Here is a 14,459-nt window from a genome sequence, read left to right on the forward strand (position 1 = left end):
ATTCACTCTGCTTCTTTCTCTGATTCACTCTGCTTCTTTGTCTGATTCACTCTGCCTCTTTCTCTGATTCACTCTGCTTCTTTCTATGATTCAAACTGATTCTTTCTCTGATTCACTCTGCTTCTTGCTTCTTTCTCTGATTCACTCTGCTTCTTTCTCTGAATTACTCTGCTTCTTTGTCTGATTCACTGCTTATCTTCTCTCAATCTCCCTCTGTGAACTATTAGATTGCATTTGTTATTAAAAAATTGCGCCTCAAGGTCTGTCTGTCTGTCTTCAGTAACCTCTTAGAAATAGGGTCTCTGTCCTCAGTTACTGAGGACAGACAGGCAGACCCTGTCTCTAAGATGGTAACCTCTTAAAGACAGGATCTATTTGTCTGTCTGCCTTCAGTAACCTCTAAGAGACAGGGCCTGTCTGTCTGTCCTCAGGAAACCCTCTTAGAGACAGGGTCTGTCCAAGTGCTGTTAACATGCACTGACTCTTGGGCAGCGCTGTGATGCTTATCTTAGCAACTCAATACCAATAGTTTCATACTGTAGGCGACCAAGAGATTAACAGAATTATATCAAATACGTGCATCGTTTTTGTGTGGGTTTTGTTCAATCCGGAACCAAAGTGATGAAAGTCATCAAGCTCGTGACTTATCTTTCTGGCTTGCATCAGGAACATTACATACATTACATACCAACCCTTCCCTCCCTCCTGTCTGTCGGTGAGCTCCTGTACCTCAGACCACTAGGATTAAAAACCACTGCTGCCAAGGAGCAGAACAACACACACACAAACACACATGTACACACACACTTCACACATTCACACACACACACTTCCTATCCTCAAACCGTAGCACAGATATGGGTTCTGAAAGTGAAATACCATGCAAACACACCAGCACACCACACTAATTTACAGAGTATATTGTGTGAAGTGTGTATAGTAAGTATGCAGATGTTTGTGCTATGTATCAGTCACATGTCATTTGGCATTTCAGGGAATCAGAGTATGGACCGGGTGGGGGGCCAGAAAGGGGGGAGGTTATTCATTGACTGTATAAAGGGGGTGAGGGGTGAGTGGGGATTAGATGGATCAGGGGGGTGCAGGGGGGTATTTATTTACCAGCTTTCACTGGGACTCTGTGACTGACAGGGGTAAGAGCGTTAGAGATTAGTGGTGTTGTTTTGGGTTAGGGGTGGAAGGGAACTCACACAGGATCAAAGTAAGCTAGGACCATCAGGAGAGGAGCGACACACGCAGACACACATACAGCACACACACCCATGCAGATGAGTGTGTGATGGCAGTTATCAGAGCCCTGGGCTAGGAGCATGTTAATGGGTTTTGTTCCACCGACAGGAAATTCGGAGACAATCTTGGGAACACTACAGTTTTCCAGTTCTATTCAGTTACTGTTGCAGGCTATACATTTTACAAAGAGTTCCAAACACATATTCTATAAAATGTCTGATTTGTCTGAGTAAATGGTTTAGTACACACTGTCATGACAATCCAAAGCTGCAGCAACTGTTTGTCCCCCGTACATCAAAGTAGAATATCCTATAAAGAACTCACACACACTGTAAGTAAAAGTGTTCGATACATAGAGTAGATACAATATATTTTCTAATTCTATTTCTTTGGTTTGATAGTTATTCTCTTGTGTTTGAACTCCATTTCCCAGTGTCCCCGGCGGCGGAGAGGCTGCGTTACATCCTGGGTGAAGATGATGACTTGCCGACGCCCACTCTGTTCACAGAGATGGACACACTGCAACACGATGGAGACGATATGGAGTGGAAAGAGTCTGCTAGGTACACACAAACACACACTTCAACCCTTGTGTGTTTCCACCCTGGATTGTTTGCCCTCATTAGTTTGAGATTGTTGGGGGGCTTTGGGTGGAATTTGGGAGAGGTGTTAGTAGGGGACCTGTAGATAGTTTCACTAGAAGAGTGTTAGCAGCAGAGCCCTACAATGGGCTACATCTGACTCCCCTCTATGACTCTGGGGTTAGAGGTCAATCCCAGCATCCCTCAAGGTCACAGGCTGGGAGGCAATAAACCAGATGACCAATCATTCAATATGTCAAACATTCAATAATGCACATGCATACACAGCAGAGCAGAGCACAGCAGAGCAGAGCAGAGCACAGCAGAGCAGAGCACAGCAGTGCTGTGTAAGCGGTGAAACAAAATCGACACCCTCTGGCTTTTGAAGAAACAGGAAATTGTCATATTTGAGTCCAGCAGACAGTATTTCGTATGCCTCTATAGCATTTTCCTGTCTGCTCTCTCTGCCTTACTCTCTTTTCCGTGTGTGTGTTGCTCTCTATCTCTCTGTCTCTCTTCCTCTCGCTCCTTCTCTCTAGGTGGGTGAAGTTTGAGGAGAAGGTGGAGGAGGGAGGAGAGAGGTGGAGTAAGCCCCATGTGTCCACCTTGACCCTCCACAGTCTGTTTGAGTTGAGGACCTGTATACAGACTGGCAGTGTACTGCTGGATCTGGAGGGATACTCACTGCCAGAGATAGTGGGTGAGTGTGTGTTTGTGTGACCCTCTGCCATGTCCCCAACAACCTGATGTTCCAGTTTTCAGGGGAAATGGAAAGAGAACCTGTGACGAGACTTCCACTTTTGGACGTTAACAAGATAACACTCTATCCTCCTCCAAATTGACTGGATTGGTTGAACAGTGGAGAAGATAACCTCCCCCAACAGTTTTTCTTCTTATTGTCAAGACCAGTATGTAGGGGATTTAGTTTCAGGCACTTATTTTACACCTGCTAGGTCAGGTTAGTGTGACCCAGGCTATGTTCCCTTCTAAAATCAACCCATTGTTCCTGTGCACCTGTGGAGATCTGAGAAAATTTGATAGGTGTAAACAATATAGTAAAGCTCCATCTTGCCCTCTGATAGGCCAGGTGGATGTGGATCAGAGGCGTTTGGTGGGAGGAGCTATAGGGCTTATTGTAATGTCTGGAATGGAATTAATGGAACGGAGTCAGACATGTGGGTCCATATGTTTGATGTGTTCGATACTGTTCCATTGATTCCATTCTATCCATTACAATGAGCACATCCTCATATAGCCACTCCCACCAGCCTTCTCTGAAGTGGATAGGGGGTAAGGGGTTGATCTGGTCTTGAGACCACTGATCTCCCTGTGACCAGTTACACCTGCCACCCGTCTGTTCTATATCGCACTCTGTTTCTCTATGTTTGACCCTTGAACTCTCACCCCTGACCCCAGATGACATTGTGGATCGCCAGGTAGCTGATGGTCTGATTGGTCCAGAGCTGAGGGAAAAGGTCAGCTTCGTGTTGCTACGGAAACATCGCCACCAGCATAAGAAACCCATGCATCGCTCACTAGCCGACATGGGCAAATCAAACAATTGCCCCGCCAGTGAGTGTGTGTGTGCATCTGTAGGTCTGCGTGCATGTGTGTGTGTATGTGTTGAGTGATCTTGTTGATTTCATCTCTATCATGCTGATTTTACTGAAACAATAATCATTTCTCTCCTCTTTTAACAAACACCTTCACCATCTCTCTTGTTCACTCCATCCCTTTCTCTTTTCTTTCTCTCTCCTATCTCTCCTTCTCTCTCTCTCTCCCTCCCTCGCTCCTTCCTTACTCCGTCTCTCTCTCTCTCTAGGCCGTAGTCCCCAGTCTGTTCATAGTGCCAGCCGTACTAACTTCAGTCGTAGTCCTAGTTCAGCCTCTGGCCTCCATCGTTCTACAGAAGACCTACGTGCCAAGTCAGGCAGCCTTGCCCGCCTGCGTGAGTGTACACACACGCACACACACACACACACACACTCAAGAGCACAGACACATAGACACACACACACTCAACGCACGGATCCATTAACACTCACGTATACATATAAACTAATACTCTTTCACCCTTTTTCTTATCTATGATCCTCATAGCGATAGGTGTTTTAATTGACATATCTAACCTCATCAACCAGTAGAGATACAGTATGTTGGATTGCTGTGTGTGATTGCGTGCAAGCTTTGGTCACACAGTACTTTCAAGAGCTCCCAGTACACAGTGTGTTAATTTGGGGATTGTAGGGTGAACAAGATTAGTTTGTGTGTGTGTCCTAACCAAGGTGTTTTCCTGTTCTTTCCCTGCAACTTAATTTTGTCCCTACATCAATAATCAGCTTTGGGGGTAATGATCATTAGGTCTAATCGGCCACACAAAGACACACATTCACACAATAGCTAAAGCTATATTTAACCACAAAGATGGGTTGGAGATGTCTAGTATCCCACATATAAAAATACTACAGTTTAGAATTCTATAGTATTCTGTTGTAAACTGTAGTATAATGTAGAATACTATACTTCCCACTGTAGTATCCTTCATGTAGTACTTACTATAGAATTGTGTAGTATACTGTAGAATACTATGCTACACACTGTAGTATCCCTTGATCATGTAGTGCTTACTATATAATTTTGTAGTATACTGTAGAATACTATACGACTCCATACGGAAAAATTATATATATATATATTTTAACATATGTTATTTTTCCTATTTTGTTGCATTACAACCTGCAATTTAAACTGATTTTTATTTGGATTTCATGTAATAAACATACATAAAATAGTCAAAATTGGTGAAGTGAAATTAAAAAAAATTACTTGTTTAAAAAAACAGAAAAAGTAAAACTGAAAAGTGATGGTTACTTGTTTAAAAAAACAGAAAAAGTAAAACTGAAAAGTGATGGTTACTTGTTTAAAAAAACAGAAAAAGTAAAACTGAAAAGTGATGGTTACTTGTTTAAAAAAACAGAAAAAGTAAAACTGAAAAGTGATGGTTACTTGTTTAAAAAAACATAAAAAGTAAAAAATGAAAAAGGGGTGTGTGCATATGTATTCACCCCCTCTGCTATGAAGCCCCTAAATAAGATCTGGTGCAACCAATTACCTTCAGAAGTTGCATAATTAATTAAATTAAGTCCCCCTGTGTGCAATCTAAGTGTCACATGATCTGTCACATGCTCTCAGTATATATACACCTGTTCTGAAAGGCCCCAGTGTCTGCAACACACCTAAGCAAGGGGAACCTCCAAGCAAGCGGCACCATAAAGACCAAGGAGCTCTCCAAACAGGTCAGGGACAAAGCTGTGGACAAGTACAGATCAGGGTTAGGTTATAAAAAAATATCTGAAACTTTTAACATCCCGCGGAGCACCATTAAATCCATTATTAAAAAATGGAAAAGAATATGGCACCACAACAAACCTGCCAAGAGAGGGCCACCCACCAAAACTCATGGACCAGGCAAGGAAGGCACTAATCAGAGAGGCAACAAAGAGACCAAGATAACCCTGAAGGAGCTGCGAAGCTCCACAGCGGAGATTGGAGTATCTGTCCATAGGACCACTTTAAGCTGTACACTCCACAGAGCTGGGCTTTACGGAAGAGTGTCCAGAAGAAAAGCCATTGCTTTAAAGAAAAGAATAAGCAAACACATTTGGTGTTGATCAAAAGGCATGTGGGAGACTCCCCAAACATGTGGAAGAAGGTACTCTGGTCAGATGAGCCAAAAATTGAGCTTTTTGGCCATCAAGGAAAACGATATGTCTGGTGCAAACCCAACACCTGTCATCACCCTGAGAACACCATCCCCACAGTGAAGCATGGTGGTGGCAGCATCATGCTGTGGGGATGTTTTTCATTGGCAGGGACTGGGAAACTGGTCAGAATTGAAGGAATGATGGATGGCGCTAAATACAGGGAAATTCTTGAGGGAAACCTGTTTCAGTCTTCCAGAGATTTGAGACTGGGATGGAGGTTCACCTTCCAGCAGGACAATGACCCTAAGCATACTGCTAAAGCAACACTTGAGTGGTTTAAGGGGAAACATTTAAATTACTTGGAATGGCCTAGTTAAAGCCCAGACCTCAATCCAATTGAGAATCTGTGGTATGACTTATAGATTGCTGTACACCAGCAGGAACCCATCCAACTTGAAGGAGCTGGAGCAGTTTTGCCTTGAAGAATGGGCAAAAATCCCAGTGGCTAGATGTTCCAAGCCTATAGAGACATATCCCAAGAGACTTGCAGCTGTAATTTCTGCAGAAGGTGGCTTGTTTCTTGTTTGTTTCACAAACAAAATATTTTCCATCTTCAAAGTGGTAAGCATCTTGTGTAAATCAAATGATACAACCCCCCAAAAAATATATTTTAATTCCAGGTTGTAAGGCAATGACATAGGAAAAATGCCAAGGGGGTGAATACTTTATTTACGTAGATTTTGTACAACGATATATGGACATATTACAAAATTGTCCGTTTTCATATATGTTTATATTTAAATATATGTTGTGGAAATATACTTTGACAGCATGTTGTGGTAGCTAGTAAAATATATTCCAAAATATATTTAATAAATATATGTTGCCATGTATTTTAATGAATGGAAAACTTTTCTTCTTAACTTAGATACTGTAGCTACAATTCAATGCATAAAACTACAAATTCAGCACTAAATCACAATAGCATGCTGTGGTATACTTTGGAAAGTTTGAATGAATGACTCATGACTGACAACTAGAAGAGCTTTCTATATCCAAAATAATTTGCTAAAATAACTGGGACCATTGTTGAATTGTGGCATCTGAAACAAAAAATATAATGTGTAAATTACCTCTTTGCAATTAACATCTGTATTTGAAAATAATGTATTTGAACATCAAATGGATGTTTACAATGCAAATTCCTTCACCTCCAGTATCGATTTTCAGACTCACAAGAAATGTTCCCTCTAAGCTGCGTGCTTGGGTGTGCAGCTCCCCTGGGACTGCAGCACAGCAGAAATATCAGCCTGCACAGAGAAGCACGAGATTACACTTCACTTAACTTTCTAGAGTTTTCCCCGTTAGTTAACACTATTAACGTTTCCCTTTACTGTGGGAATTGTGATCGAATCAACGCAATATTAGCCACGTTCAATGCAGTATACCGAAACAAAACAAACTACTACTTAGTATACAAAACTAACTATGAAAGAGATTTTGTTGTAGGCAGAACGCATCAGAGTGGGATTCTATTGCATTGACAGGCACGACCCAGAACTTTACTCTAATCTACACAGACCTGTGCGCCATAACCAATCAGAGCAGCACTAGGCCTCTGTGCAAATAGACCGTTGCCATATATGGATCTGTGCCATTCACTTTGAACTGGACTGTTTTTACAGCATGAGCGGCCGTGAGTAGATGGCCTTATTTTGAGATCAAAGCGAGAGGTACATGTAACAACGTGTCCACATTTGTACATTTGCTCATATCCTTTGCTAGTTAATGAGTTACTAGCACAGGTATAAATCATTTTCTAGTCAGCAATGAGGAAGTGATTGCTTCCTACATTTCTATCTTTGAAAAGCAAGTCAGGTAATTTGAGAGAGGCTTTAATAAGCTAAGTTGCCAATAGGCAGGAGGCAGCATCATTTGCCTGATTCTCTGTAATAGTGGTGTGGGAATAATGATGCATTTTATTTTGTAAAGTGGTTTCTTGCATCCAACAACACACCAACATTTTCAGTCACCTCCTCATTGTCTGAAGGACAAGTAGATAAACAGGTTAATGTCAAGCCCTGCATGTTTTTTTCTTCTCAAAAGTCTCATAGAATGTAGGCCTTACATTGAACACCACACATTGGCTGCTTCTGTAGGCTGAACGATAAAACAGCTATTTCCATGTAAAATGTTTTCCGATGCATTCTCTTCATAGTTTTTTATGGTAGGTCAGTCTGCCTACATTATGAGGAAATAGCCACAGTAGCGAACATTGCTCACAAGTTGACAGTTACCCTGTGGATAATGCAGAGACATTCCACAGAAGATGAAGAATTTGGGGTTAATGTTCATGAACATCAAATTGATACTTCCAATGCAGATTCCTTCCCCTCCGGTGTCCACTGCAGACTCACATGTTGACAGTTACGCTGTGGATAATGCAGAGACAGAGAGTCAGTAAAACAATTCCACACAAAATGAATAATACATCTGGGGTTAATGTTCATGAACACATTTTAATTTCATTAGCAAATAGGTAGCTAAATGATACAAAAGACGACTTACATTGGTGCCTTCAGGTGTTTGGAAATTGCTCCCAAGGATGAACCAGACTTGTGGAGGTCTACAATTTTTTTTCTGAGGTCTTGGCTGATTTCTTTGGCTTTTCCCATGATGTCAAGCAAAGAGACACTGAGATTGAAGGTAGGCCTTGATATACATCCACAGGTACACCTCCAATTGACTCAAATGATGTCAATTCGCCTCTCAGAAGCTTCTAAAGCCATGACATCATTTTCTGGAATTTTCCAAGCTGTTTAAAGGCATAGTCAACTTAGTGTATGTACACTTCTGACCCACTGGAATTGTGATACAGTGAATTATAAGTGAAATAATCTGTCTGTAAACAATTGTTGGAAAAATTACTTGTGTCATGCACAAAGTAGATGTCCTAACCGACTTGCCAAAACTATAGTTTGTCAACAAGAAATTTTTGGAGTTGTTGAAAAACAAGTTTTAATGACTCCAACCTAAGTGCATGTAAACATCCGACTTCAACTGTACATAACATTAACTCTGCTGATTTCTACTCAACTTTCATTTTCAAAACAATTACCTTGGTCAGTCACATTGCACGTTGGTGGCAAGCTAAAGAAGGAGCTACCTATCTAGCTAGCTAGGTAGCTAGCTGTGTTAGCAAGATCGATGAAAACTCTGGGCTGAGGGTTGGGCTCGGGAACATTTCAAATTGTGATTGACAGCTCTGGAAACATATATTTTCATTACAGATACGTTCAAGTGTCTTTTCGAAATAAATGGCATATGTTTCATAAGAGGCAGATAGCAGCTATTAAAGCAAAGTCTAAGGTAGCAGAGACCAATAGAGACTCAACATTAACGTCAGGGTAGAGAAGGTTGTGAGGTGTGAGTGTCTATTTGATTTATTAGATTTTTTTTATTTTTTTTATCATTTAAATATATTTAAATATATTCATATTTTATTGAAATATATACATATGTGTTATTTCTCCATATGGGACACACTGTAGTATCCGTCGATCGTGTAGTGCTGACTCTATCATTATGTACAGTTAGTAGTACACTTATAGTAAACTGTAGAATACTATACTACACACCGTATTGATTTGCTAATAGGTCATTTGCATACACCCTGTCAATTCCCCTCCCCCACGTCCCAATTTGTGCTGTCCACAAGACCATATGCCAATTATAGACCATATATTGTGTTCTCTACAGGTTATAAAAAAGAGGTTCAGACCCCAGTCCTACCTACTTACAGGTTATGGAAGATGTGCTTTTTTAATATTTGTCTGGTAGGTTTCCTCGAGAAGAAAGCCCCCACTTCTATGTCAAAGATAATAAAACAAAAAACTATATCGTAAATACTAATTTCCACAAAATCACAACAGTAAATAAATACTACAGCAGGGGTGTCAAATATACGGTCAGTGTACGGCCAGCGCAGGGGGGTCCAATCCTAGTCTAGCTAACACCTAACTCTCAAAGTCCTCCTGACTTCAGAGTATGGAATGGCTCGTTGATGTTGTCGTCACAATGCGTCAATAATGAAGGGGGCTGTGCTTTTACTGGCTTTCCTCTGTGTCTTTCTCACTCCATTACAACGGTTGGATTTTCAAATCCAAACAAGAGAGGCCTCAACCCTGAGGGGACAAAAAACATATTCTGCGCAAATATTGTATATGTTCTCCTTTTGTAGTCAGAGCTCTCCCTGCATCGTGAGTCACGTGGGTCGTGTCAGCCAGGCTAGTCCGTATGCAAGATACTGTCCATTTGCTGTAGTGTTTTTTGTGCAAAAACACAACAGTGAATAATTACTACAGTAAAGTCCGCAAAAACTGTAGTATATCAATATAATAATACCAAGGAATTTATATCATGTTATAAATGTTCATGTGGGTACTGCCTTTTCTACTCAATGTGAAAATGAAACACACACTAAACAAACTCTAAACTGTACACACACAGAGAAGACAGAGAAGATTGCTACTGATTGATGTGTTTGTGTGTGTTTTTCTTGATACACGTGTTTTGAAATGATGTTTCAGATCATGCGCAAAGCCGAAGTATGAACGATATTTCAGACACACCAAGCACAGACCAGGTAACAACGAACATCACTATTCTGTGTGTGCCTGTGCAGCCTGGTGTGTGTGTGTGCACGTGCACTTCCATGTCTGTGTGTATGTCTGTGTGTGAATGATGATGATGGGAATGTCATTACATTGCACAACCCTAAGCTCCTGTTGTTCGTCTTGGCTTAATTGATTGGGTCCATCCACCCGTTAGAAATAATGAGAGAGAGAGAGAGAGAGAGAGAGAGAGAGAGAGAGAGAGAGAGAGAGAGAGAGAGAGAGAGAGAGAGAGAGAGAGAGAGAGAGAGAGAGAGAGAGAGAGAGAGAGAGAGAGAGAGAGAGAGAGAGAGAGAGAGAGAGAGAGAGAGAGAGAGAGAGAGAGAGAGAGAGAGAGAGAGAGAGAGAGAGAGAGAGAGAGAGAGAGAGAGAGAGAGAGAGAGACTCTGAAGGCAGCATTAAAAGATTAGGTGATTTTGACCTAAGCACCAACCACTCCCACGTGCTTCTGGGGGGTAGTGAGGCATGTTCACTGCACTGAGATTTGAGATTCCCTGTTGAAAGAAAAAAACAGCACAGGCCAGCATAAACTGGTGACTAACCTTTATTATGTTTTCGCTGGTGACCAGCCTTTGCTGTGTTTTTGCTTGTGACTAGCCTGTGTTGTGTTTTAGAAACATATGCTGGTCACCCGCGAAACCAGAATCAAGTCACATTATCCTGAAGTGCAAAATGATGTCTAATTCCTATTGGAATCCATCCTGACTGGGAACATCCTAAAATGTTCACTTTTATCCACCCACAATCTGCATTCAGAATGACTGCCAGGGTTAGAAAGGTGAATACATGAGACTACCAAAACCATCTAAACTGGAACAACCATTTCAGTAAAAGATGCAATAAATCCAACTAACAGATTGTATTAGTTTAGAAAAATGTATGCTTTTTATCTTTGTGTAGCATAAAGGTTGTTCGGAAAGCATTTAGACCCTTTCACTTTTTCTACATTTTGTTACGTTACAGCCTTATTTTAATTAAAAAAAATACAAACTGAAATACTACATTTACATAAGTATTCAGACCCTTTACTCAGTAGTTTGTTGAAGCACCTTTGGCAGCGCTTACAGCCTAGAAACTTCTTGGGTATGAAGATACTCCCTGTTCAGCAATGACTGCGTGGCCATGCAAGCCTGCAACTCAATCATCAAGTTTGCAGTGAATACAATAGTAATAGGCTTGATTAACAACAACGACGAGACAGCCTACAGGGAGGAGGTGAGGGCACTTGTAGTGTGGTGTCAGGAAAACAACCTCTCACTCAATGTCAACAAAACAAAGGAGATGATCGTGGACTTCAGGAAACAGCAAAGGGAGCACCCCCCTATCCACATCGACGGGACAGCATTTGAGAAGGTGGAAGCTGAAATGGTCCACCCACACAGACAGTGTGGTGAAGGCGGTGCAACAGCGCTTCTTCAACCTCAGGAGTCTGACGAAATTTGGCTTGTCACCTTAAACCCTCACAAACTTTTACAGATGCACATCCTGTTGGGCTGTATCATCGCCTGGTACGGCAACTGTACCGCCCACAACTACAAGGCTCTCCAGAGGGTGGTGCGGTCTGCACAACGCATCACCGGGGGCAAACTACCTGCCATCCAGGACACCTACAACACCTGATGTCACAGGAAGGCCAAAAAGATCATCAAGGACAACAACCACCCAAGCCACTGCTTGTTCACCCCGATACCATCCAGAAGGCGAGGTCAGTACAGGAGACTGAAAAACAGCTTGTCTCTCAAGGCCATAAGAATGTTAAACAGCCATCACTAACACAGAGAGGCAGCTGCCTACATACAGACTTGAAATCACTTTAATTAATAAAGTGATGTCACAGCCGGCCGCAACCGGGAGACATATGAGGCGGCGCACAATTGTCCCAGCGTCGTCCAGGTTAGGGAAGGGTTTGGCCGGCCGGGAAGTCCTTGTCCCATCACACTAGTGACTCCTGTGGCGGGCCGGGCGCATACTAATAGGTAGTTGTGGAATTGTTATACATGTTAGATATTGCTGCACTGTTGGAACTAGAAGCACAAGCATTTCACTACACTTGCAATAACATCTGCTAACCATGTGTATGTGACCAACAAAATTTGATTTGATGACTCTACAGGCTTGGCACACCTGTATTTGGGGAGTTTCACCCTTTCTTCTCTGCAGATCCTCTCAAGCTCTGCCAGGTTGGATGGGGAGCGTCGCTGCACAGCTATTTTCAGGCCTCTGCAGAGATCGGATTCAAGTCCGGACTCTGGCTGGGCCACTTAAGGACATTAAGAGACTTGTCCCGAAGCCACTCCTGCATTGTCTTGTCCTGTAGGAAGGTGAACCTATGCCCCAGTCTGAGGTCCTGAGTACTCTGTATCAGATTTTCATCAAGGATTTCTCTGTACTTTGCTCCATTCATCTTTCCCTCGATCCTGACTAGTCTCCCAGTCCCTGCTGCTGAAAACAATCGCCACAGCATAGTGCTGCCACCACCATGCTTCACCATAGGGATGGTATTGGCCATGTGATGAGTGATCCCTGGTTTCCTCCAGACGTGAAGCTTGGCAATTAGGCCAAAGAGCTCAATCTTGGTTTCATCAGACAAGAGAATTTGGTTTCTCATGGGTCTGAGAGTCCTTTAGGTGCATTTTTGCAAACTCCAAGGGGGCTGTCACGTGCATTTTACTGAGGAGTGGCTCCCATCTGGCCACTCTACCATAAAGGCCCGATTGGTGGGGTGCTGCAGAGATGGTTGTCCTTCTGGAAGGTTCTCCCATCTCCACAGAGGAACTCTGGAGCTCTGTCAGAGTGACCATCGGGTTCTTAGTCACCTCCCTGACCAAGGCCCTTCTCCCCCCGATTGCTCAGTTTGGCCGGGCGGCCAGCTCTAGGAAGAGTCTCGGTGGTTGCAAATTCATTCCATTTAAGAATGATGGAGGCTACTGTGTTCTTGGGGACCTTCAATGCTGCAGAAATGTTTTGGTTTCATTACCCAGATCTGTGCCTCGACACAATCCTGACACGAAGCTCAATGGACAATTTCTTCGACCTCAAGGTTGGTTTTTCCTCTGACATGCACTGTCAACTGTGGGACCTCCAAATCATGTCCTATCAATTCAAGTTCCATAAGTGGACTCAAGTCAAGTTTTAGAAACATCTCAAGGATGATCAATGGAAACAAGCTGCACCTGTGCTCAATTTCGAGTCTCATAGCAAAGGGTCTGAATACTTATTTAAATAAGGTATCTGTTTTTTATTTTGTATACATTTGCAAAAACGACTAAAAACCTGTTTTTGCTTTGTCATTATGGGGTATTGTGTGTTGATTGATGAGGATTTTTTATTTATTTAATCAAATTTAGAATAAGGCTGTAACGTAACAAAATGTGGATAAAGTGAAGGGGTCTGAATACTTTGTGCAAATGTCTAGTAATTATGTCTAGATATATTTTTTAAAGCCCTGGATAGCCTACAGACACTATAAACAGGGTCCCTGTGGGACCACAATAGATTTTCAGCATGTTCAGCATTTCTTTATATTGCCTCAAATAGGCTATACAGCACTTACTCAGTCAGACAGGAGTACCTGTAGGTGAGGATTGGGGAGAGTGACTGATCAATTGTTTCATCCAGGAGAGAGGTTTCATTCAAGGAGGGGTTCAACATCATTCCTGAAGTAAAATGATTCAATATGTGCAGGGGGTATCGTCAATGAATGTGTGGTAGCGTTAGCCAGCCCTAAGACAGATAACATGATCATAACAACATGTCTCCAATAAAAGACATATCAAACTGGTTATGCTATTGAAAAATGTTTATATCGCTTACGAAACTTGACATATAATGGAAAGTAGTCGATAGAAAAACAAGATCCAACTTTCATGCAAAATGCGATTACTTCCTGTAGCTTAGAACGTGACAATTTGCCCCTTGACTTCTGCCTGACTCTTCATTGCGCACGCGCGGATTACAAGAATTCATGTAATCGCTAGTTGAGTCTCTTGGTAGATGAGCATCTCTGATTCAAGTTTCTCCGGCGATAGTTATACATTTTCCGTGACAGAAACAAATGTCATAAACAGAGCAGACAGGATTCCATATTCTACATGTCAGATGCATAGTGGTCTATAATACATGTTTCCTTTCTCTAGGCTAAGCTACTAGCTACACTAGCTGAACTCAATATGTAACTAATATTATAGCAATAACTACACATTATAGCTATAACAATAACACCAATAATCAATATAAATGTCCAATGTTGCTAC

At 42.0% G+C, this 14,459-nt stretch overlaps 1 protein-coding gene across 1 annotated transcript in view; it reads left to right on the top strand.

The window, feature by feature from the left end:
• Positions 1-14,459, top strand: part of LOC110522819 (electrogenic sodium bicarbonate cotransporter 4-like) — a 48,354-nt gene that overhangs the window by 8,955 nt on the left and 24,940 nt on the right. Inside the window, exons 4-8 of the mRNA XM_036977026.1 lie at positions 1,682-1,811; positions 2,369-2,529; positions 3,246-3,401; positions 3,652-3,777; positions 10,123-10,178. Of these exons, the coding sequence (XP_036832921.1) occupies positions 1,682-1,811; positions 2,369-2,529; positions 3,246-3,401; positions 3,652-3,777; positions 10,123-10,178 (629 nt within the window). The remainder of the gene's footprint in view (positions 1-1,681; positions 1,812-2,368; positions 2,530-3,245; positions 3,402-3,651; positions 3,778-10,122; positions 10,179-14,459) is intronic.

The sequence above is a fragment of the Oncorhynchus mykiss genome, chromosome 5 (assembly GCF_013265735.2).
Source record: "Oncorhynchus mykiss isolate Arlee chromosome 5, USDA_OmykA_1.1, whole genome shotgun sequence".
Classification (NCBI taxonomy): Eukaryota; Metazoa; Chordata; class Actinopteri; order Salmoniformes; family Salmonidae; genus Oncorhynchus; species Oncorhynchus mykiss.